This window comes from Melanotaenia boesemani, chromosome 5 (genome assembly GCF_017639745.1).
Source record: "Melanotaenia boesemani isolate fMelBoe1 chromosome 5, fMelBoe1.pri, whole genome shotgun sequence".
NCBI lineage: Eukaryota > Metazoa > Chordata > Actinopteri > Atheriniformes > Melanotaeniidae > Melanotaenia > Melanotaenia boesemani.
The window spans coordinates 8,649,580-8,674,335 of record NC_055686.1 but is presented as its reverse complement, the minus strand read 5'-3'; the positions used below and the strand labels follow the sequence as shown (position 1 = coordinate 8,674,335).

Genomic DNA, 24,756 nt, shown 5'->3' with positions numbered 1-24,756 from the left:
ATAAAAATACAATATGTAAAAGTTATATGATAAATATAACAAAAAATAAAGCACAATGACCTGAATTAAACCAGTAAAATACCAAAACAAAAGCTCATCATCACTAACAGCAGCATCATGACATAAAGACATCTGATAGGCTAACGTGATCATGTGACACAGGAGGAATACGCTGTAGTTCACACGCTATTTTATTACCTAAATATCTCAGAAGTTAAATAAATGTTATGTTTTGTATCAGCTGAGTGACATCAAGATTTTAAAAAAGTAACAAATCCCATATTTTGACTGGCTGATATTAAAGCATCAACTCCAGAGCATCAATCTGCCCATTAGCAGATGAATTGAAACCATTTCCAGATGAAACTATGGTTAAACTGTTCTCGATTGTTGAAATGAGGTGTGTTCAGAGGTAGTTTATACTCAGCAGCAATGCTTCTTTCAGACCCATTTTACTGGTGAATGCAGAAATCTTTGAAGACAATGGTTTGTTCCCGTTGGTGGATCATGTACGTCCTGCATGTAAGAACAAGGTCTCTGTGAAAATTTCAGACCCCTCCATGATTTCTAAGTTGGAGAACTTGCAAAATAGCAGGGTGTTCAAATACTTATTTTCCTCACTGTATAATATTCATTCCACATATTATGCTGCTAAAGACGTCATAAATACTTTTATACAATTATATTTGGTAAAGTGTGTTAACAGGCAAACCCAACTCAAAACTGAGGATTCACTTTATTCTTTTTGAGAACTTGTGTGTAAAGTATGTGTGTTGACAAAAGGGAATCCTCTCAAGGAATGTTGTGATACCAGCTGTAGCTATTAATAACTTAAACACAGATCACATGAAGAGGTTTCTGTTCTCATAGCAAAAACATGACTGAAAGCTGTTATCAAGATGTCTGGTTTCCAACCTGGGGGTCACTGAGACTTTGAACATTCAGAGCCTTTGTAGTTAATGTCCACACATCATCCCTGTTTTAAAGCAAAGCTGTATGCTGTTAATTTAATTTGGGCTTTATGGAAGGACAGGACAGAAATATTATTTATGCAAGGGCAAGGGTTCATGGACAGAATATTGTTCCCACCTTTTATTTGTTCATATTTTCAATCAACTTCAGTAATGGTTACTTGATAAAAACACGGAAACAAACAAATAGAAACCTGGTTAGAGAGGAAGAGAGAGAGCAGTAACTCTGCATACGTAGATGGGCGGGACCAAAACCAAGCCCTGTGTTTGGTTTGTTGTAGTTATGGTGACGCATGGGCCAATGAAACTAAACTCTTCCTGCTTCTACAGATAACAACAATAACACGTGGGGGAAAGAACGTGCTGCATAGATAGATGACACAATGGAAAAAATGACAGGCTGTGGTGAGTTCACAGACTAACTTTGAGCTTCAATGAAAAATCATGTCAGTGTATGTTTTCATTTATTGTGTCCAGTTTAAACAATATATACATAAATATATGTTTCAGTGTGTTTCTTTTTCCTTTTTTACCTCTGAGCCTGTGAGGTTCAGCTTCCTGCGTGATGGTGACGTCTGTGTATGAAACAGCAGCATCCAGTTTACCTGAAAACAGAATTTCTACCGTTAGCAGCTGCACTGAAACAGCTAAACACAGATACTCTGCATGTCTCTCAGTTGTAAATGAAAAGAAACAGGATTACTGTTGAAACCCAGGCAAAAAAAAAGGAGGTAAAGAATTGTGGATTGATACTAAACCGTGCTGCACAATCTGCTGTCAGACAATTGAAAGCTCACCAACAAAATCAAACCACCATATTTAGTCTCTGGCTTGTGGTGCTTTGTAGCCACGAGATTTTAGAACAATTACTTTTTAGCATGAAACATATCATCACGGCTAAATTCAACATTCAACCCAAAACAAAGAGAAAAAAAAGTATATTTAAAACGTACTGATTAAAAATCCATGACCCTCTTAAAGAGTCACTTTCATTAGAGGATTTCTTCCTCTTTACTAAAGTAAAACTGTCAGCTGTCTGAGGCGTGTGCTCTGACACCATGCCTCAGACATGTGCCATGATGGAAGCATGATTTGCAGTGGTTTTGTGTTACTTGTTAATAAGGAGGTTATTTTTGGTACAAAAGCACTTCCTGTGCATCCTCATATAAAAACCCTTTAGGGATAGTTGGTTTTAATTAGCATAAGATAAGAGTTTATTTAATAAGAGCAAAGAAATAACGTCTGTAAATGTTACTGAGCATCCAGTTTTCAGCCAGAAACATTAACAAACTAAAACAAATTCCTCATAAACAAGAACAATGACACTAAAAGAAAGACAGATACTCACCAATAACAGCGCACAGTGTTATCTCCATGCTGAGTTACAGACAGACTGACAGACCGGAGGGTTCATCTCACATTAAATAATGTCAAAGTTTTTTTTTTTTTTTATAGCTTAAACGTTTGTGCACAGCCTTCCTCTGCTTTGCTGATTATCTCAGTGTGTTTCTATATCACACAGGAATCTTATTCAGACACAGTTTGTCTCTGACTGCTGGAACACAAGATGTGTTATAACATGACCACCGGAATTTGCCATCCAGAAAACATCCGCTGAACTTGCATCTATGCTTTAACTTGCAAAATCTGCCAGCGTAGATTTAGCAAGTGCATCAATATATGTACTATCACTGTAACGCCTCTGTAATGCAAATTCTTATAAATGTTTTGAACTCACAGCATTTGTTTCCAAACAATACTCTCTGCCCATAGATGCGTCACATGAATGGAGCGTGTTGGACATCAGACTTCTATAATGTCACAAATGTTATTTATTTTATTTTTATTTTACTCAACTGTACTACTTCTTATTTACGTATTTATTAATTTATTTATTCATTCAGTCATTTTTAGCTGGAAGGGGGGGGATTGGGCTTGGCGTGTGTGTGTGTATGTGACTATGTGAACAATTTCATTGTTTTTAATCATGTAAAGAACTTTGTGTTGCCTATGACATGAAAAGCGCTTTATAAAGTTAGATTTGATTTGATGAAGGCAGTGTCAAAAATTTGTATATAAAAAGAATGGCTCACAAATGAACGGCTCACAGCTGTGAATTGGTTCCCATTGTTCATAATGTAGGGAGGGAGGGCGGCTCTGTTTTTGCATATATGTGGACGTCTGTGTGACTGTGAGAGATACAATGACGGGTGTGTTCTTAAATTGCTATGTCATATAGTGTGTGATGGCTTGTTTTACTTTAATATGCATACATTTTTTTCCATCATGTAAAGCACTTTGTGTTGCCTTTGGCAAGAAAAACGCTTTACAAATAAAGTTTGATGTAAACTGATTAACAGCTGCACTTTAATTAACCACTGAACAGCCACTGACAGAACAAGACAAATCCATTTTCAATAAATAAAAATTCATGGAAAAAATATAGAGGCAAACATTCCACTCTTGGAATAGCTTGAATATTGAGACAACTACAAATAACACACGTATGTTATTTATTTGATGGTGTACAAGCTGTCCTAATTAACGACATTTAAGATGACTATGAATTGTCTTCATTTTTATGTAACCATAATAACATGCTTATATAGCGTTAACTTTGTACATTTAAATAGTAATGATGTTACGTCTGACACCAAAGCCCCGAGGACTGCATCGAGTAAAGGGGGCGTGTCCAAATGAGGCCTGTAGCGACACACACAATACAGTTTACATATCAAATGGTGTGTGGATAACATTTAATTTGACAGGTGGACTGCTGGGCATCAAATGACCAGCAGATGTCAGTACTACCAAGTGTGCTGTTAAATGGGGCCTCGAGTAATGAGACATTTGGCGATGCAATTGGCCAGAAAGATTCAACACATTCACGGGGCTTCATTACACCATCACTATTAAATAGTTTCTACCAGCTTTAAATGTCCAACATTTACCTAACTTTCCGTTTCTCCACCCTAAGATGCCTGTTTTTAAATTCCCCTACCTGACTCCCAGTCCACAAGACCGGCCAGGTCGTAGTCTCTTCTACCAGACACACACACACACACACACACACACACACACACACACACACACACACACACACACACACACACACACACAGAGACACACACAGAGAGAGAGGTATGAAACCACCACTTTAGTTAGCTAGTTTTATAGAATTTAATATGCCAATCACCTGCTGTTTAACACACGAATTCCACTCATCAGAGTCCTGTTTCAGAAAGCGGGTTAAACAAACTGAGTTTAAAGCGCAACTCTGTGTAATGGGGCGGCGCGGTAGCTAGTCAGGGACCACGCCTCCCCCTCTGTTAAGTTCGTATTGAGAATACCACAGGCCAGAGACGTGTCAACTAAAACAATACAGCTTTATTAAACAATGCAATAATAACTAAAGTTCAAAACAATCCAAAGAAGCGGTAGCACTGTGGAAAAAAAAGGGAATTCACTGTCAGGGCTAACCCAGCCCGCGGCAGCTCCAACCCGCAACAAAGGAAAAGAGGGGTCCGTGTTCTAAACCACCCGTGTAAACACACACTCACACTGCACGAAAAGGGATGTGAACCACCACCAGGGATGGGGGGGCTGCCCCGGGCCGCAGCACCTGACAAGAAAAAAAAGGGGGGAGGAACAATTAAAACACAAAAGCCACAGTGGGACAAACATGCAAAAGATAAAGAAATCAATATTTTATTATATATTTTGTTTTGTTAGACCATATTCTTTCTACATTTCACAGAGCCATTCACATGAATACATAAAAAAAAAACATGTACATAAAGTAACAGATTACAAATTAATGTTATAAGATCTCCTGCTTCACTACAAACACATTTTACAGTTCATAAGCATTAGAAATGAATTGATGCTTGTCACAAAAAGGCCAAGACCTTGGAAGGAGATGCTCACATCAGAATTCCAAATAAAGACCAAGAGGTGTTACAGGTTAGAGAGAGAACCAGCAACTGAGCTCCACTGGAGAGGCCCACAGCTTTCCAGAGCCCAGGTTTAGCTGATGCTGCCGACGAGCCTGTTGATGTCAAGAGAGAAAGCATGGGAGCCATTAAGGATTAATAAAATTACTGCCATTAGACATTCTTTTACTTTTTTAATTTACTACTTTCACATTCATAATATTACAACATAGGCCCCCCTTTTCAAATAAATCTGCAAATTATGCTCTTACACACAAGTGCTGACCTTATCTATTTATTATTGTTTAGCTCATTAGTTATTGTCCTGATTGTTTTTTCCTGAGAGTCAAAGAAAACTTTCCTTATTGATCCCTATTGATTAATGGAAAATACATTTTTCTGAGTATGAAGTAATGCCAGCTTTTGTAGGATAATTTGCGACTTTAATATTAATTAAGTCCTGCAGCAGGGCGACCAGTGAAACACACTGTGGAGCTCAGATGGTCCGTGCGCGCTCCCACTGGTCCGTACGTGGTCAGCGTGCACTGGTCGTACGTTTTTGAATAGATTCATTAGGGCAAATATGAATTTTGAGCAGCTATAATAACGTTCAAACTGTATTAGTAGTTAATTGGGCTCATATCCCTTTAAGAACCGTCGTCGTGTCATGAAGTAGGCGTGTCGATTAGTGACGTCACTGCTCGACACGCCTACTATACGCCATGTAGTGGGCGTGTCGATTAGTGACGTCACTGCTCGACACGCCTACTATACGCCACGCCTCTTTCTTGCAGGCCGCAAATGGATACACTTGGAGAAGTCGGCTCTCCACACCCCAGCAGCCACTCGCGCTGTGTGGAAGCCCGACTCTAACCAGCACGCTAAGGCTACAGCTCCGCCACGCCAGCCACAACCACCACGGGAGATTGAAGAAAACGACCTGTGGAGCAAACCCATCTGCTGTTAAAAAGGGCCGTGGCGCCGCCCCCTAATCACGGTGTTAACCCAGGTGGTTGTAGCCAGAACTGGCAATGCCACATAGTGGCCAGGGGGAAAACAACCTCCTGCCACACCTGGGTTGAAAAACTCTGAGTTTTCACTAAACCCGCTTTCTGAAACGGGGCCCAGGTTGGACAACAGCGTCAGGCTGTCCTCCCCGCCCGTAACCGTGTAACTATGGTGTTCCCCGAATCGACAATGGAAACAGCACCAGTAGCAACAGGCTGACACACTGAAACAGTGTGATTTGATTTTGTTTTCTTTTCATGTTTTTTCTCTGCATTCCCTCTCCATTAATTACTCGTACCACCCAAAAAATCTTTTTCCTCTTCTTGTTCTGCTGCTGCTGCATCTTCTTCTTCCTCTTATCCGCCACTCTTTAATTCGCGGTTGTCTAGCAACCAGCCACCAGGTGTTAAGGAACGCAGGTCAGGATCAGGACAGACGGCCAAGCTGCTTTCTCTCTGTGGAGGCTCAACGTCACTCTGACGGGATTCCTCATGGTCCAAACGGGCCGGCTTCGTGGCTAATTCATGACCGAGAAAGTAAAAGTTATGAAATCACACATTGTCTTCCCACTAATTTCTGTGTAAACTAATCACTTGGAGCTTAAATGTTATACTATTTGAATAGTTTGGGAATTGTTATTTAATCTTTTTGTTTGTTTGTTTGTTTGTTACCCTGTCCTGTCCAGCATAATGTCAAGTAAAATGATGTTCTACCAAACATGTTTGCTTTGTTAAGGGAAGATTTATTGACATAAAGCTCCACTTTTATTTTATTTGATCAATTTCTGTTTATTGCTAAATCATGTATCAGGCCAATCTGACGGGGTTAGACAGAAAGGGAAAGGAAACAATACAAAAGGCAAAGCAACACAAATAGAAGTTAATCTAAATTTTCTTTTTTTAAAGTATTTAACAGAGTAAAACTACTATAGTCAAGATAAAAAAAACACATACACTGATCCCGTGCTCAATTTATCTGTTTTTTAATTGATCTTGAGGGTAGTCATTTTTTTTTGCCATGATGACAAAACAGTGGGCGGAGTTATGACGCAGCTAAAAAGGAGCCGCGCGCCTCGGCTGGCTTCAGTGCTGCCTGTTTCAACGTCCGCATGGGGAGAGACGTGGGTTCTGTCTACCCACTCTTCTTTTGGCTTTTCACCGTCTGCTTGGCTCTCGTTTGGACACCTGTTCAAGGTAATACGTCGCCATTACTTCGCCATTACTCCGTGTTTACGTTTACAAAGCAATTTAAAGATTATCCGGAGCACCAGGAAGGAAATGTTACAGCTTAACTTTGTACAACTTGTCTTAGTTCACTTTGCTGTAAAAGCGTCTTCTTCCTGCATGTCTGTAATTGAAAATGTTGGTAGATGACAATAAATTGTTGGGGCAGTGAGAAATATTTCATAATGTACTGATTCTCAGGCGATATCCGCATCTTTTATCTGTTACTTAAATCGGAATCATGGGGGTTTTATTTAAATAGACGCATGTCCTGAAACGACCTGATTCATTCAAAACGTATGACATTCACGTCTGTTATCACCGTTATTCAGCAGTCTAGTATTTGATGATTCAGCCAGTGGAGTCACGTGAGGTTACTGAACATAATGTAATGTGTTGTGGTTAGCATTGATTCTGTGTTACTTAAGTTGCATGTTCATCTGTTATGCTGCAGTGTTAATGATGAGAGAGCGTAGAAGAAGAGGGATGAGCGTAGAAGAAGAGAGAGAGTTCCGGGCGAAGTTGTACAGCGTGGTCGCGGCCAACAGCGACCTATGTTCAGCTGATTAAAAGAGCAGTTATAAAAGCAACTGATCGAGTCATCCTTACAGTCGAGAAGCCGTTACATTGGTGTCAGAAGTGAACAGCCAATTGCTCCGCACTGTCGTTTTCCGTGGCTACCCCTGTCGTCTTACGAGGAAGATGGCTGCTCGACGCAACGTGCCTTACATCTGTCCTGGGGTGAAGGAGGACCCGGACGAGGGTTCGGACTGGGGCGAGGAGCTCGACCGGCCGGCGGACCGCAAGGCTCATGTGAAGGATATGGCTATGAAGCTAACTAGTGTGGCTGGGACTGGCTCAGTGGGCGCTGCAGAGCGCGCCGGGAGGGCTGAAAACCCCGCGAGAGTCGCCGAGCATCCCGCCAGACCGCATGTAAACAAAGATGGCGGCGCCCACGGTAGCCAGCTTCAAATGAAAACGCCCAAGTATAATGGGAAGGCGGACTGGGAAGCGTTCCATGCCCAATTCGAGCTGTTAGCGCAGGCAGCCGGATGGTCTGAAGAGGGCATGGCACTTCAGCTGGCTCTGTGCCTCACAGACGAGGCTCTGACATGTTTGTTGTTGCTCAGCCCGGCCGAACGGAATGACTATAAGGCATTAGTTGGGGCTCTTAAGCGGCGGTTTGGACAGTATAACCAACCGGGTGTGCTACGTTCAGAGCTGGCAAGTAGGATGAGGCGGGCTGGAGAACCACTCAGGGTGCTGGCTAATGACATTGAGACCCTAGCAAGACGGGCATACAGCCACATGCCTGCCGATGTACAGAGTGAGTTAGCAAGAGACCAGTTCATACGAGCCATAAACCCCAGAGAGCTGCGCGTGCAGACACAACTAGCTCACCCCAGTACCCTGCAGGAGGCGTTAGAACTGGCTGTGGAACGTGAGGTGGTTGGAGCTGGAGCAGGACAGGTCACCTCAAGTGAAACTAGCCTTGATGTGAGAACGGCAACCGGAGAAAGCCCCGACCAGGAGAGACCAGCCTGGGCGACCAAGTTAACCGAACTCATCCGAGCGGTCACACTGCAACCACCACGCAGCAGCTCTCGGCCTGGCCGGGCCCGGGATCCCCCTGTGTGCTGGGTGTGCGGACAAACTGGCCACATCAGCTTGCGGTGCCCGAAGCGCGCTGGGGTACAGGGAAACGGCCCGGGGTCTGCGTAGATGGGACCACGCAGATCTCTGCTGCAGCGTCCCATACTGTAGCCTTGTCATCAGGTACGGCCCAGCCCCACAGCCGGGGAAGTGGGGATCCACTTCCCCCAGAAGCAGGCGATAGGGCTGAATCCGCCAGCGTGGTGGGTTGGACTCACACTGAGAACGTCTGTCATGTGCCAATCATTCTGGCTGGGACTCCATGTGTTGCACTGGTGGACACGGGGTCAACTGCTACTCTGATGAGGCCGGATGTAGTCCCAGCAGGCACACAGTTGGACTCGACAGCTGTGAAGCTTCGGACCGTGACCGGTGAGCTGGCCCCGATGCTGGGACGAGGAGTGGTGACTATATCAGTGGGGGGATTAACTGTGGACTTTAAGGTGTGGGTTGCGGATGTAAAGGACCCTTGCATATTGGGGCTGGACTTTTTAAGGACCATCCACTGTGTCCTAGACCTGGGAAGTAACACGCTGACTGTAGATGGAGGTCATGCAGTCAAAATGATACACCCCGCTCAGACCCCAGGTCCCCAGCAACCAGTCTTGAGAGCAGCAGAGACAGAGCAGGAGACCAACCATCCGCTTCAGGCGCCTGCTGTTTTACCGGCACCCCTCCCTTCCAGTGCTACAGTCACGGTCCAAACCCCCACTATGGCCCTGCAGCCCCCAGACGCAGAAACTGTCAGATTGGCGGCGGTGCAGGAGCTATGGAGACGCAACTGTGAAGGTCTGGAGGCTGAGCAGCGGGAGGGGCTGTGGCAGCTACTGCTAGACTTTAGAGACATTTTTGCCTTCACAGACGAGGAAGTGGGTCTGACCCATCTCATACAACATGAGATTGACACCGGAGAGGCCCGGCCCATCAGATCACGCCCCCGGCGCCTGCCTCTAGCACGCCAGACTGCAGCTGACAGCGCAATTGAGGAGATGCAGAAGGGTGGCATCATTGAGCCCTCAGACAGCCCCTGGGCCTCCGGAGTGGTCATGGTCAATAAAAAGAACAGCCAGAAAATGAGATTCTGTGTGGACTACAGGCCACTAAATAGTGTCACCAAAAAGGACTCTTACCCTCTCCCTAGGATCGATGAGTCCCTGGACCTGGTGTCCGGTTCATCCTGGTTTTCCTCCTTGGACATGCGCAGCGGGTATTGGCAGGTGCCTCTTAGCCCAGATGCCAGACCAAAGACCGCTTTCTGTACTGGTAAAGGTCTGTGGCAATTTCGGGTCCTCTGTTTCGGTCTGTGTAATGCCCCGGCCACTTTCGAACGGTTGATGGAGAAGGTTTTGGCTGATGTCCCCAGGCAGGAATGCCTGGTGTACCTGGACGACATCTTAGTCCATGGGAGTTCTTTCGAGGTGGCTTTGGGTGCCCTGCGGCGGGTCCTACAGAGAATAGCGGCTGCTGGGCTCAAGCTCCACCCAGATAAGTGCCGGTTCATGAGGAGAGAGCTGGAGTTCCTGGGGCACAGAGTAGGTGGAGAAGGAATCAGCACACTGGAGGAGAAAGTGCAGGTGGTGAAGGAGTGGCCCATCCCTGCTAACCTGCGTGAGCTGAAAAGTTTCATTGGACTGGCATCCTACTACAGGCGGTTCGTTAGGGGGTTCTCATGTATAGCGGCACCCCTGTTTCGGTTGCAGCAGAGAGACAGTGACTTCATTTGGACGCCAGAGTGTGAGCAGGCTTTCACTGCATTGAAGAAGGCTTTAACTGAAGCCCCCATCCTCGCCCCCCAGACCCTAACCTACGGTTCATTCTCGACACGGACGCCAGCGATGTGGGGATGGGAGCTGTACTCAGTCAGAATAGTCCAGAGGGGGAGAAAGTAGTGGCATATTTCAGCAAGACCTTCAACAAGGCTGAACGCCGCTACTGTGTAACCCGTAGAGAGCTCCTGGCTATTGTGAGGGCAATACGCCATTTCCGGTACCATCTGTGTGGCCTGCCTTTCACGGTTCGGACCGACCATGCAGCTCTTCAGTGGTTGATGTCGTTTAAAGAGCCGGAAGGACAGGTTGCACGCTGGTTGGAGGAACTGGCCCCTTATGATTTCAGCGTGGAGTACAGAGTGGGGGCACGCCACACAAATGCAGATGCCATGTCCCGGCGACCCTGTGCTCTAGATGGTTGTCGCTACTGTGAAAAGAGGGATGCTCGTGAGAGTGCGCTTCGTGCTGAGGCTGTGCACTCAGAAGAACATCCAGTCTGCAGGGAGACGCGAATAGTGGACGCGGCCAGCTGGAGGGCACAGCAGGAACAGGATGCAGACCTGCAGCCGGTGTTACAGTGGGTGGAGCTTGGACAAAAACCCCGGTGGGAGGATGTTGCAGGGCACTCTCCAGCCACAAAAGGGCTTGTGGCAAAGTTTGAGACTCTCCGTCTGGACAGTGGGGTGCTCCAGAGGGCATGGACTGACCCGGCCACTGGGGAACTGAGATGGCAGGTAGTGGTCCCGAAGGGGCTTAGAGAGACAGTGCTACAGGCTTCACATGGGACAACAGGAGCAGGGCACTTTGGGGTCACAAAAACACTCCGTCGGCTGCAGCAAAGTTTCTACTGGGGGCAGCAGCGAAGAGATGTGCAGGACTTCTGTCGCCGCTGCGACTTGTGCACAGCATATAAGGGGCCTTCAGACCAGTCGCGGGCTCAACTCCAACAATTACAGGTAGGAGCCCCAATGGAAAGGGTGGCGGTTGATGTGATGGGTCCGTTCCCCCGCACAGACCAGGGCAACCGCTATGTGCTGGTCGCCATGGACTATTTCACGAAGTGGCCAGAGGCCTACGCCATTCCAAATCAGGAGGCAGAGACTGTGGCGGACGTGCTGGTGGAGGGCATGTTCACGAGGTTCGGGGCGGCAGAAGTCCTTCATAGTGACCAGGGAAGGAACTTCGAGTCCAGTGTGTTTGCAGCTCTGTGTGAGCGGATGGGCATACACAAGACCCGTACAACACCTTTGCACCCTCAGAGCGACGGGCTTGTAGAACGGTTCAACAGAACCCTGGCAAAGCAGCTAGCCATATTGACCGCTGAGCACCAACGCGACTGGGACTTGCACCTTCCCCTCATCCTAATGGCGTACAGGTCAGCAGTGCAGGATTCCACCTCCTGCACGCCAGCTCTGCTTATGCTGGGGCGGGAGCTGCGGGTGCCAGCGGAAATGGCGTTGGGCAGACCTCCCGACTCGCCAGCAGTTCCACCAGGCCCGGAGTATGCAAGGAAGCTCCAAGACCGCATGGAGTCTGCGCACGCTTTTGCTAGAGACCAGCTGCAGAAGGCAGGTATGCGCCAGAAGCGGAACTACGACGTGAGAGCAAAGGGGAGGAGTTTTGTGGATGGAGACCTGGTGTGGGTGTATAGCCCGAAGAGGAAAAAGGGCCGGTGCCCCAAGTTGGACTGCCACTGGGTGGGGCCGTGCGAAGTGCTGGCACGATTAGGTGAGGTAGTATACAGGGTTAAACTACCACCAAGGGGGCGGAGGGTGGTCCTGCACCGGGACAGATTGGCCCCCTATAGGGGTGATGCACGTCCATACCAGCGCCCTGGGCCGTCCACACCTCAGAACCAGGGGAGGGCTGACCTCACAAATCCTCTTTACTCGACTGCCCGCCCCTGCCCTGTTCCGTCCTCCACTCCAGCCCTTCCGACGCAACCGTCTCCAGTTACGTCAACTGCTGTGCGACCACCTGACTCACCCCCACAGCCCAATGGACCCTCCCCGGGGCGGCCCCGACGTCGGAGAAGACCTCCTGCCCACCTGAGAGACTTTGTCTTTGACCCCTCGGGGCGAGTGGCTTAGTGAAGGGGGGGTAGTGTAATGTGTTGTGGTTAGCATTGATTCTGTGTTACTTAAGTTGCATGTTCATCTGTTATGCTGCAGTGTTAATGATGAGAGAGCGTAGAAGAAGAGGGATGAGCGTAGAAGAAGAGAGAGAGTTCCGGGCGAAGTTGTACAGCGTGGTCGCGGCCAACAGCGACCTATGTTCAGCTGATTAAAAGAGCAGTTATAAAAGCAACTGATCGAGTCATCCTTACAGTCGAGAAGCCGTTACAATAACATGACTCATGGGATGGCAGTTTTGGTTGAAACTCGTTTATATGATGTGATGCCTCTAATATAAAATGAATAACAACCAGAAATGAACGATGTCAGAAGAGAAAATGTTGGTATCACCATCTTGACAAACTAAGTGTCTTAACTGGGATTTTTAAAAGTTTTTCTACATGTATGAAATTGGGAAATGGCTGTACTCTGATACTGTGAGCAATATGGAGACAGAAATGGAAATAGTTTCATCTGTGTTTATCATTGCAGTGTCATTTGGAAAGTTTCTGTGACTTCCACATCACCGGAAAAGTTATTATTAAAAACAACTTCATTAATCTTTTGTTTTGGCTTTATATTTTTAAAGTTTAGAGGGTTTTTGTTGTTGCATTCGTGGCTTTTTGTGTTACATTTTTGGTTTTTTTTGTTTGTTTTTTTAATAATAATAATAATGAAATTATGACGCACCCCCAAAATCTATAATTTTTTTTGGGGGGGGGGGTCAGTAATGTCACCATAAAGGTTGAAAATTTGTAATTAATTCCTGGAATTAAAAATAAAAAAGTAAATATCTAAATTTGCAGAAATTCATATTCAATTTTCCTTCTCTTTCCAGGAAAATATCAGCTGATCGGATCAGATGAGCCAGTCGTTGCTGTTCCTGGTGAGGACGTCACTTTGCCGTATCACTTGGACCCTGAGCTGGACGTCCAGGACTGGACGGTGGAGTGGTCCATACCGGACCCTTCGGAAAGGCAGAGCTGGAAAGATGTGTTCCTGTACAGGGTGAGTAGACGGTCCAAACTGACTTTTCAGGCTTTTTCAGTCTAGAAACACATAAATCAGTTTTTACGTCTCGTCCCATGGATTAGATCTAAACTTAAAGGCATCTAGTTTATTATTAGAGGGCGTCTCACGGAGAACATCTGCCAAAGTTCTATAATGTTTCTTTAATGAAACGGCTTTATTTGACTTTACAGATCAGCCTCAAATAACTGTCTTCTGATGCTGTTATATCACCTTACCTATGACTCCAGAAAGAGGGCTGGCAACCCCTACACGTTACACTGACAAATACTATGAGATCAAAGTTAGGGGCCCTCAGTGTAACATTAAAGTTTTTAAATTCATTTGTCTTCAACATGTAACATAAATTGCTTAAAGTACATTTCTAATGTTTTTGTTTTCTGTTATTTCTTCCCAGATGTTTTTCTTTTCTGTCCAGCTGGAACGTTTCCTTGAGGTAAGAATTTTTCAGTTGGTGTCATTGCTGTGAAATTTAACAAAACAAACATTAAAATTAATATAATTTTGTTTTCTGTGAGGAAATGTAAAGCAGGAAACTGGGAAATTCATTAATATCTCAAATTTCAGATATGAGTGATGTTCTTTCAGAAGATCAGGTGTTCTGGATGTTTCTGCCTACTTCCTTCACAACTGCTATTTTTTCTGCTGCCAGCACATCTGTCCTGCCAAGGTAAACTCTACGTATAGTAGAGTTACACGATGTGGAAATGGTATAAAATTATGAAACAGTGGTCAACATGTTGAGCCTCTTTGAGTTCAGCACAGTGACCATAGTAAACTAGAGCAGCAGTTACAGTTGGACTTTGTTTCTTTGCAGGTTCTCATGGTGGTCCATCTCTGCAAGTAGTGGCGCTCGTTGGTGGTGACGTCATATTACCATGTTTCCTGAGCACTCCGGCAGATGCTTCATATTTGGTGTTGGAGTGGGGGAGACCTGATCTTACTCCTGGATTTATACATGTGTGGAGAGAAAATAAGGAAGACGATCGTGATAAGCAGCCATCTTATGTGGGAAGAACATTTCTGTCCAGAGACAAACTGAAGCATGGAGACGTTTCACTCACAGTGTCCAGAGTAACTCTCAGTGATGAAGGAACTTACAGATGTCTCATTCCCCAACTAGGAGAGGCTTCATTTGTTCATCTAACCGTAGGTGGGTAAACACAGAATGTTTGTTGTACTTGTTGAAGGGACCCAAACACAGAAATTGAGGTTAAGCAGGAATAATGATGTTTGATTAGCAAGATGATCTAAATCTACATCCACATGCAGCAGGAACAGCTGAAACACTAAATAACTTCTGGGGCCGGTTGTTCAAAGAAATTAATCTGGATAAAAGCTATCTGCATTCGGGCCAGATCCGGATCCCGTTTTTCAGGATGGCGGCTCATGTAATCCACCTTACTTTTATTGTGGTTATTCAAAGCAAAATAGGATTGGATCACCCTGATCCAGAATCCTGTTTTCCAGGATCACAAAATCTAGATTTCCAGCATGTAAATCAATGTGGGCTTCCGGCTACATGAAGAACAGGTAGAAGAGACGGTTTGGGGTCACGTCAAGTGATTTTTATTGTGAGAGAACACACAGAAACCATAAACATCCACTTCTACTTAAGATCGTATGACACCTCTTTGGAGCCACAACACATATAAAACAAGTACATGTCCACCTACGTTGTGGATAGTGTGAAAACGTCTTAAAGAAAATAGGCTTAATCTCTACTTATTAACAAAATAAAGACTGTTCAGGGTTCCCCATCTGAGGAGGGGAGCGACAGCATCAACATCTAACTTGTGGGCGACGCTGACTTCGCCATCACAAACTGTGGGGTGAAATGGCCGGGTCTGTTCATGATGCTTGTTTCCTGAGGGAGAGTGCCTTGTAGAGAGCTCTAAACTTGTGGGCATCATATTAGGAGACGGCGCCTTTCCACTTGTGAGGGACTGAGCTGGTGAAGGACAAAGACACAGTTGGTTTTACAAAGGAATGGGTTTTATTTACCCCAAAGAATACTCACACACATTTTTTGGGTCCTTAAAAAAGGTCAAATGAACAAAACTAAACAAAAGTATAACAATAACTCAGAAAACTTTAACTGTTTAACATGAAACTTAAAGAAAGCCAAACTAATACAAGAACCAAACTGACCTAACAAACATGACACAAAGGGGCACTTAAATACTGGCTGATCAGACCAGTCTAAAACACATGAGGAGTTAACAAACACTAATACATTAAACAATGAGACAAAACCTAAACAGTTAGTTTAGGTTTTGTCTCATTACTAGTTAAACTAATCAAAATCCAAACAACAAATCTAAACATTTAAAGAACATGGAGGCAACTGATCTCCCCTCTGGAAGGAGCTGGCTTGGTCTAGGCCATGGCCCTTCCTGCTCCTTAGCTTCTACCAGTTGTGCTCACTTCTGCCCCCAAGTGTTCATAAGACTCCCTCAGCGCCATTAAGAGAAAAGAATGTATGTTAAATACACAAAACTTAAACAGAATTGAAAATACAATGGTGCTCTAATGTGTGCGCTAACAAAAGAGAACTAAAGCAATTCAACCTAATTTAAACCAAATATAAACAAAATAGTGTTAACTAACATAACTGAAATGTGTTGGTGTAGTGGGGGTTACCACCTTTGTGTGGCTGTAGGTATGGCCATCACACCACTCCCACCATGGCTGATGACGCCCTTTCTTGCTCTGGCCACACCAGCCCAGGCGCGCTTCAACGCTGCTCATAGCAGAACAAGATGTGCAATCGAATGTTTAAATGGAGTTCTGAAGAGACGGTTTGCATGCCTTAACTACTAGTGAGTGGACCCACAGAAAGCATGTAACGTCATACGTGCGTGTATTGTCCTGCTACCAGGTGGACTGTCCCTCTCTGTGACAATGTTAATTATGCACTAGAGTCCCATGGTGAAGTACTGACCCAACCTCTGGCGTTCTGTCAGAATGAGGGACAGACTGAACGTGTAGTGAGGGATGCAGTCGTTAGACATATTTTTTGACTGGTTCTCTTCTGATTATGCAGTGATGACTGAGAGGAAGATTAATTATTATGTGTGTTTGTTATATAATTTGTTTGGGGGTTTATTTCCATGGGAACAAGATATGTTTTATTCTTGCTTTACTATTGAAAGGCTTAACGTCACTGTTAAAGTTAAACAAGTCAGGTACAAAATACAAATATAAGCATGTGCACCGAATTAAAAGTTCTATTTGATCAGCTGTTTTACTGCAGTTTCCTCCTGAAATCCACCTTGTAATCCAGCCCTCTGTTGGGATCAGGATAATCCCGTTTTTTGGATCAAAGTTATCTGGATCCTACACAAAAGTTTTAAACAACACAAACTGAGATTTTTATCCAGATAACCACCAGGATTGGATTACGTGATCCAAGCTGATTTTAGAATTTCTTCTGAACGACATTTTCACGATTTGATCCTGTCCAATAACCAAAGTCCGATGGGATTACGTTTGAACAAGTGGCCCCTGGTGCTCAGACTGAAGACTACTGGAGGACATGAGTTCAGTTTCTGTAGCAGAATGAACATGTTGGTCTAAACATTCCTGTTTTTTATCTGTCTACCACCAGGTTCGGTCTCTACAGCCATCATAGAGGTTTCTTCCGATAGCAGCAGCAGAGTGGTGTTACACTGTCATTCTGCAGGCTGGTATCCAGAACCTGAGGTGTTCTGGCTGTATGGAAAGGGAAACCACCTCTCTGCTAGACCTACGGAGACAGTCAGAGGTCCTGATGGTCTCTATAATGTCAGCAGCAGAGTGACTGTGGAGAAGGGAAACAACAGATTTGTGTGTAGAATCCAACAGAAGAACATTAAGCAGATCAGAGAGACACACATTCATGTTCCAGGTATAAAAAGTTGATTTTTAACATTTTATTTTATTTTTGTTAAGTTTTAAACAGGACAAATTTTATTAATGTTGGAATTTGTTTTAACTTTCCAGATTCCTCATCCCATTTTTCCTTTTCCAAGATCCTGGCTGTGGTTTGCCTTGCGATGATTTCTGCCGTCCTTTTTGACTGACAGTGTAAAAGCAGTTAGTTCAGATTCCATCCAGTAAATTCACTAAATGAAACTGAAGTGAAATTTCTGGTCATTGGACACTTTTCTTTCTTGCTGAAATACCAATTACAAACAAATGAGAGGATGATTTTCCCTCCATGGCTACTGAGTTTCTCAAATGGGGATCCAGGTACCCTTTGGGGTACTTGGGGACACAAGGGATATTTTCCAGGGGCTCTTTTGTTTGTGGTGGAGGGGCAGGAAATGGCATAAATAGGGTTGTAAATGTAGCATGCAGCAGCTAGCTGGCTGCCATGCTGCCAATATCATCCCAGCTCTCGTTGCAGCCAAACAAAACTCTTTATTTTATTGTTTGTACAGGTGCATCTTAATGAATTGGATCATCATAGATAATTTAATTTACTTCAGTAATTCCATTGGAAAAAGTAGAATTCCTATAGATTCATTACATATTTAAAGGTCTGAAGGTGGCAGGACTCAGTGTTGTACTGAAAGTCAGTGGTGTATAAGGTGAAAAGGAGACAGCACAGTCCCCTGAGGAGCCCCTAAGTCCCTGACCACCACGTCAAACAGGACGCTGCCCAGACGGACAAACTGTGGCTGGTCTGTCTGGTTCTCAGTCATCTAGCACAGAGGTCCCCAACCCTGGTCCTCAAGGCCCACTATCCTGCAGGTCTTAGATGTCTCCCTGCTGCAACACACCTGATTCAAATTGAATGGCTCAGTTGCAGACTTGTGCAGAGCCTGTCAGAGAGCCGTTTAATTTGAATCAGGTGTGTTGCAGCAGGGAGACATCTAAGACCTGCAGGATAGTGGGCCTTGAGGACCAGGGTTGGGGACCTCTGATCTAGCAGACCATGGAGCTGTCGACACCCATCCCCCGAAGCTTCTCACCCGAGCAGCCTCTGTTTCTTTTATGTTGTACCCCGCTGTTTTCCTAATTTTGTGACTTCAGGTCACAAAAATTAGCTAAGTTTTAGTAAACTATAGAATCAGTGAGTACAACTATGGTGCCCTTATGATGATGATGTCATGAAGACTGTACTTTGATTACATGGTGAGGCTGAAATGAGACAGAAATACCAGTAAAGAAAAGCAACAATTAGTGCTGATATTTAATAAGCTGTTTATTAAATATCAGAACTAAGGCATTAATATTTCTGTTGTTTAAGCACTTTTTAAAGTGTATTTTTATCGTATTTAATGTCATCCAATAAATGTTTGCTACATAATATACATAGTATACATAATATTGTTCAGCCTGCATGCAGTGAAATATTGAAGTGTAAACATATTATACAAAATACTACATTTACACTAAACAAAAAATACTTTTCAGAAATATTGCAGAATTTTTTAAATTCACAAACTTCTATTTATTGTATTTTTGTTCTTGTACCCTTTGCTTCAGGGCCACGGTAGTTTATACATACAGGGAGTCAGAGATTTTTCTTTTCCTAACCAACACTTATGCAAGTCATTCTTGCTTTATTGTTACATCAGCACCAGACTGTCACCTTTATACCAACTGGGGGCGCCATTCTTCTACTCAATCTTAAAATATTTAATGACCCAAGCAGTGCAAGCCTGAGCAGATACACACATGGATGAAATTGTTGGTACCCTTTGGTCAATGGGGAAAAAAAAAACACAGAAATAACTTAAATCTGACAAAAGTAGTAATAATAAATAAAAATTCTATGAAATTTAACCAATGAAAGTCAGACATTGCTTTTCAACCATGCTTCAACAGAATTATTTAAAAAAATAAACTCATTAAACAGGCCTGGACAAAAATGATGGTACCCCTAGAAAAGACTGAACATAATGTGACCAAAGGAACATGTTAATCCAAAGTGTGTCCACTAATTAGCATCACAGGTGTCTACAGTCTGCCAGCCATAGATACAATACACTGACTGTACATGGCCCTTCCGTCTCAGGCCTTTTTCTGGGTGGATTTGGGTGTGTAGCTCTGTAAATTAATGACAGCTGGCACATCCTTTTTAAATTTCTGAGGAGATTTGCATTTAGTAATCTAAGAGAAGAGATGCAAACAATTTAAAGGTCTGAAACACTTTCATTAATCAGATTGTCTTAATTTAAGAACGAGAGAAAATTCTTTAAAGATATTGGTGAATTAGACTGAATGTCATTTGGATAGACCAGACCGAAGTGGAGATGTTATAATGCACAGCAACATGTATGTGCTGGTAAACTGTGTCCCTGTAATTTCTCTTCAAACATCTCAAATGTCAAGCACGGAGGTGGAAGGTTCATGGTATGGGCTTAACCTCTTAAAACCTGATGTCCCCCAACAGGGGGACTTTGACAACCGATATAACAATGTTGTTCGGGTTCACTTGACCAGAGTTAACCTTTGTAGAGATGATAGAGGTTTACACATAATTACAACATAATTCTGAAGTTATGTTCATTTTAATACTGATTATTATTATTGTTAGGAAAACCTGAAACTTATTTGTGCAATGTGCCATCATTATTTACTCGTCACCAGTGACACATATAGAAAACCTTAAAATATCACTAGTTTTCCCTTTATGACTAAAACTAATCAAACACACCTCTTGGTTGGAGAGAAACACTCGCTTCTTCATGGGTATTCAATTTTCCAGCAGGGGCCTAAAAGCAGTTCCCAGGAGTCAAAGGGTTTGATGGTGAGTTTTTATACTAAATATTACAAGCTGAGAACAGCAGGAAGAGCCTGAAAAATTGTAAAGAATAGCAAGAGTTGGAGAGTTTCTCCACCAGAGGTCGGCTAATGGAAGGATGCTTCGTGAAGAAAAGCTGAAATCAGCTGACAGAGCAGCTGCAGGACAGAAAACCTTCACTGTGGTCATTTCAACATTTTATTTATTCTTTAACCATCTTACAGGCTCATCAAACAGACTTAACATTAACAACTTCTGTCAGATCCTCGTATTAAACTAAACATACTAATATTTAGTGCAACATTCATCGTAATGCAGAAAGACAGAATTTCTGTCAGAGGTAGACTGTCCAACATAAATATCCAGGAAATACAAAATACTCCACCTTAAATTACTATTTGTATAAAATGACGGTTACTGTTTAGGGAGTGGTGATCTCCTGAACCATGCTGCATCTAGACTAGGCACAGGGCTGTGGTTGCCGTGGTGACGGCGGTAGTCACGTGGTTTGCGGCAAGGAAAAAATAGGCAGCTTCGAGTCCGAATCGCCAAGAGAATGAGTCACTATGTAGTGCAGCCCTATGTAGTGAACGAGGGGTTAGGGAGTAGGGTGGACATTCGGACACAGCCGATGTCTCACTCTGTAGTTTTTTATTTATTTTTGCCGACAATAGTCGACGGCTAAATTCGTTGTCAACAATTTTTATTGTCAACTACTGTCGACAACGTTGACTAATCGTTGTAGCCCTACGCCCAAGTAAAACATTTATGGGCTCAGTTCAGCTGCTTCAAATGATTCAAACAATAAAAAGGGAGGGTTGACCTTAAGTACAGTTACCAATGCAACAGAAACCTCAAACAGACTCCTGCTTCTACTGATTAACAGTTTCAAAACTGGGTTGGTTTTCAGGCACAGCCATACATTAACCTGATGAAACAGCATGTATGCATTACCTCCACCCAGAGAGTCTTACTCAGACTCCACACTGATCTAGTTAAGCCATGTGTTGTTGTGTAGCCTCTTTGACACAATAACAATCCTTGTTTTTGGCTTGCGCTGTGTCGTAATGTTGGGACCACCTGCAGACCTGAAATAAAACTAGTTCTGCATCCAGGCGTGGTTACATGAACCAGAGCAGATTCTTATAATAATACTCTAAACTACTAAAGTAATGAACTGGTAACAATGGAAATCAGTTCCTTCTAACATTAACAGATCAGATGCAGTCTGTAAACTACATCAATATGAACATAACCACTTTAAGTCACCTAGTAAACATTTAACTCAATAACAGCAGCTGATTACAAAACTAAGAGCAACGATGACGATGAACACCATCGAGACTGATTCTTCCAAAACACAAAGGGTCATGAATTAGAGTTTGGGAGTGGAATTAAAATAAAGAGAAGCCAGTGAAAGTTGGCAAACCTAGAACAGAAAGCTGTAGTTCCTCTCTGGCTGAGCAAGTAAAAAAATCTCTTAAAAAAAAACATTAAATAAAAAAAATAAAAACAAAGAAAAACTATTTTTCCACAGGAAATAGAAAATGAAAAGGACAATAAATTAGTTCCTCGTCTTCTGGATGGACATGTTGAGGTGATACGAGAGAATTTCCTGTTTGGGTTGAAGCTGCCAAGTCGTTACGAGGAGTTAAATCCTTCAGTTTTTACGTCTTTGATTCCTCCAGCGTTGAACTGCAGCCACATGCAGACCTGCAGGAAAACAGAGGAAAGAAAATTAGACTTTATATTAAACTAAGTTTTATCATTTTATTAAGGATAAATTTCCAAACAAAAACTGAACTGTGGAACAAATCCATGAGGAACCACATGAGGCAAATAAAAAAAATCTAATTACACTAAAATATAAAAAAGTAAAAGAAAAATTACTCATTTTTTCAGGGGGAATAAAAACAAAAACGAGCTCGAAACAAATTAGATGCGATCATGTTGCCTCTTCAGTGATGAAGCTGATGAAGGAGTGAGTCATCATCAGCTGAGGTTCAGGTCAGACTTACATGCAGTGATTGACAGGACTCTGATTGGCCTGTCAAGGTCAGCGTCTCCATGTGGCTGCAGCTGCTGATGGTTCAAATCCCTGGACTGACAGCAAAGACTCAGGAGATACTGATCACCATTAACACATGCCAGTTTCTGAGCAAGGCAGCGGGGCCAGGGATTCTTTGCATTGTGTAACTTCATTCTTTGGAAAGAAAAAGCAGCAACAAACAGAAGAGCCATTAATTATTTAAACATCTTATTTAAAAAAAAAAAAACACTGCAACATGTTTATTTCTGACTTACGTTTCTATTTTGATGCAGCCGTTGAAGGATAAAGGCGCTAGCTACAAGCAGGATGATGAAAACCCCGAGAGAGATCCAAAGAGCCAACCTGGACCGACCTGCTGAGGAGGACAGTAAAGAGTCAGAAAAAATCCTGCAACCACCAACAGAGACCTCCGCTTTAAAATCAATTCTCACCAGAACTCATCGTCTCCTCTTCTAGATCTGGAGCAGGCAGATCCGTGGGCAGCAGGGACGTCTCTGTCGTTGAGGCCTTTAAGTTTGGATCTGATTCAAGGGACGAGACATAAAAACTAACTTATATGTTTCTAGACTGAAAAGAGCCTGAAAAGTCAGTTTGGACCCTTTACTCACCAACGACAAGCTGAACAAACGCTTCCCTAATCTTAACCCCATCCAGCGTAAGGGAAAGACATTTGTATCTCGCCTCATCTTCCAGCGTCACATTCCTGATCTTGAGGGACATGTCTCCATGTTTGAGGCCGTCTACAAACAAAGACGCCCTCCCGATGTACGACACAATCATCATGCCATGGAGCTCCATCCGCGTCCTGTACAGGAACACTACATCTTCTTGACTCTGCCTTTCCGAAGGGTCCGGTATGGACCACTCCACCGTCCAGTCCTGGACGTCCTCCTCAGGGTCCAAGTGACACGGCAAAGTGACGTCCTCACCAGGAACAGCAATGATTGGCTCATCTGATCCGATCAGCTGATATTTTCCTGGAAAGAGAAGGAAAGTTTAATATGAATTTCTGCAAATTTAGATATTTACTTTTTTTATTTTTAATTCCAGAAATTAATTACAAATTTTCAACCTTTATGGTGACATTACACTGACACCCCTCCAAAAATGATTAACTTTGGGGGGTGTGTCATATTTTTATTACTAAAAAAACAAAACAAACAACAAAAAAAAAAAAAAAAAAAAAAAAAAACACAAAAATTCCCAAATGCAACAACAAAAACCCTCTAAACCTTAAAAATATAAAGCCAAAACAAAAGATTAATCAAGTTGTTTTTAATAATAACTTTCCCAGTGATGTGGAAGTCACAGAAACTTTCCAAATGACACTGCAATGATAAACACCGATGAAACTATTTCCATTTCTGTTTCCATATTGCTCACAGTATCAGAGTACAGCCATTTCCCAATTTCATACATGTAGAAGAACTTTTAAAAATCCCATTTAAGACACTAGTTTGTCAAGATGGTGATACCAACATTTTCTCTTCTGACATCGTTCATTTCTGTTTGTTATTCATTTTATATTAGAGGCATCACATCATATAAATGAGTTTCAACCAAAACCTCCATCCCATGAGTCATGTCTTGCTCAGTAACCTCACGTGAGTCCACTGGCTGAATCATCAAATACTAGACTGCTGAATAACGGTGATGATGTCCCTCACAGACGTGAATGTCATACGTTTTGTATGAATCAGGTCGTTTCAGGACATGTGTCTATTTAAATAAAACCCCCATGATTCCGATTTAAGTAACAGATAAAAGATGCGGATATCGCCTGAGAATCAGTACATTATGAAATATTTCTCACTGCCCCAACAATTCATTGTCATCTACCAACATTTTCAATTACAGACATGCAGGAAGAAGACGCTTTTACAGCAAAGTGAACTAAGACAAGTTGTACAAAGTTACGCTGTAACATTTCCTTCCTGGTGCTCCGGATAATTTTTAAATTGCTTTGTAAACGTAAACACGGAGTAATGGCGAAGTAATGGCGACGTATTACCTTGAACAGGTGTCCAAACGAGAGCCAAGCAGACGGTGAAAAAACAAAAGAAGAGTGGGTAGACAGAACCCACGTCTCTCCCCATGCGGACGTTGAAACAGGCAGCACTGAAGCCAGCCGAGGCGCGCGGCTCCGTCTTAGCTGCTTTATGACTCCGCCCACTGTTTTATCGTCATGGCAACAAAAAATGACTACGCTCAAGATCAATTAAAAAACAGATAAATTGAGCACGGGATCAGTGTATGTGTTTTTTTATCTTG

The 24,756-nt window shown here is 43.3% G+C and overlaps 2 protein-coding genes across 9 annotated transcripts; one reads left to right on the top strand and one right to left on the bottom strand.

Annotated features, from left to right (window-relative positions):
* Nucleotides 1-660: 660 nt before the first annotated feature.
* LOC121640176 (butyrophilin subfamily 3 member A2-like) lies at nt 661-24,610 on the bottom strand. Of its 7 annotated transcripts, XR_006010385.1 has the most exons (7): nt 24,497-24,610; nt 23,094-23,462; nt 22,917-23,006; nt 22,740-22,840; nt 22,454-22,638; nt 21,865-22,148; nt 1,501-1,576 (listed from the first exon to the last, which is right to left on the bottom strand). XR_006010385.1 is itself a non-coding variant. In XM_041985883.1 (6 exons), exons 1-6 carry the CDS (start codon nt 24,579-24,581, stop codon nt 971-973), a joined length of 723 nt encoding a protein of 240 aa, XP_041841817.1. In that variant the 5' UTR covers nt 24,582-24,610; the 3' UTR covers nt 662-970. The 7 variants fall into 7 exon arrangements, 3 of the variants coding, with proteins under 3 accessions (XP_041841814.1, XP_041841816.1, XP_041841817.1); XM_041985883.1 differs by lacking the exons at nt 21,865-22,148; nt 22,454-22,638 and adding an exon at nt 662-976 and having other exon boundaries at nt 1,505-1,576; XR_006010384.1 differs by lacking the exon at nt 1,501-1,576 and having other exon boundaries at nt 21,094-22,148.
* LOC121640171 (butyrophilin subfamily 1 member A1-like) lies at nt 13,817-17,906 on the top strand. Of its 2 annotated transcripts, XM_041985870.1 has the most exons (5): nt 13,817-14,135; nt 14,267-14,369; nt 14,517-14,852; nt 17,310-17,588; nt 17,684-17,906. In XM_041985870.1, exons 2-5 carry the CDS (start codon nt 14,276-14,278, stop codon nt 17,761-17,763), a joined length of 789 nt encoding a protein of 262 aa, XP_041841804.1. In that variant the 5' UTR covers nt 13,817-14,135; nt 14,267-14,275; the 3' UTR covers nt 17,764-17,906. The 2 variants fall into 2 exon arrangements, with proteins under 2 accessions (XP_041841804.1, XP_041841805.1); XM_041985871.1 differs by lacking the exon at nt 13,817-14,135 and having other exon boundaries at nt 14,143-14,369.
* Nucleotides 24,611-24,756: the final 146 nt, after the last annotated feature.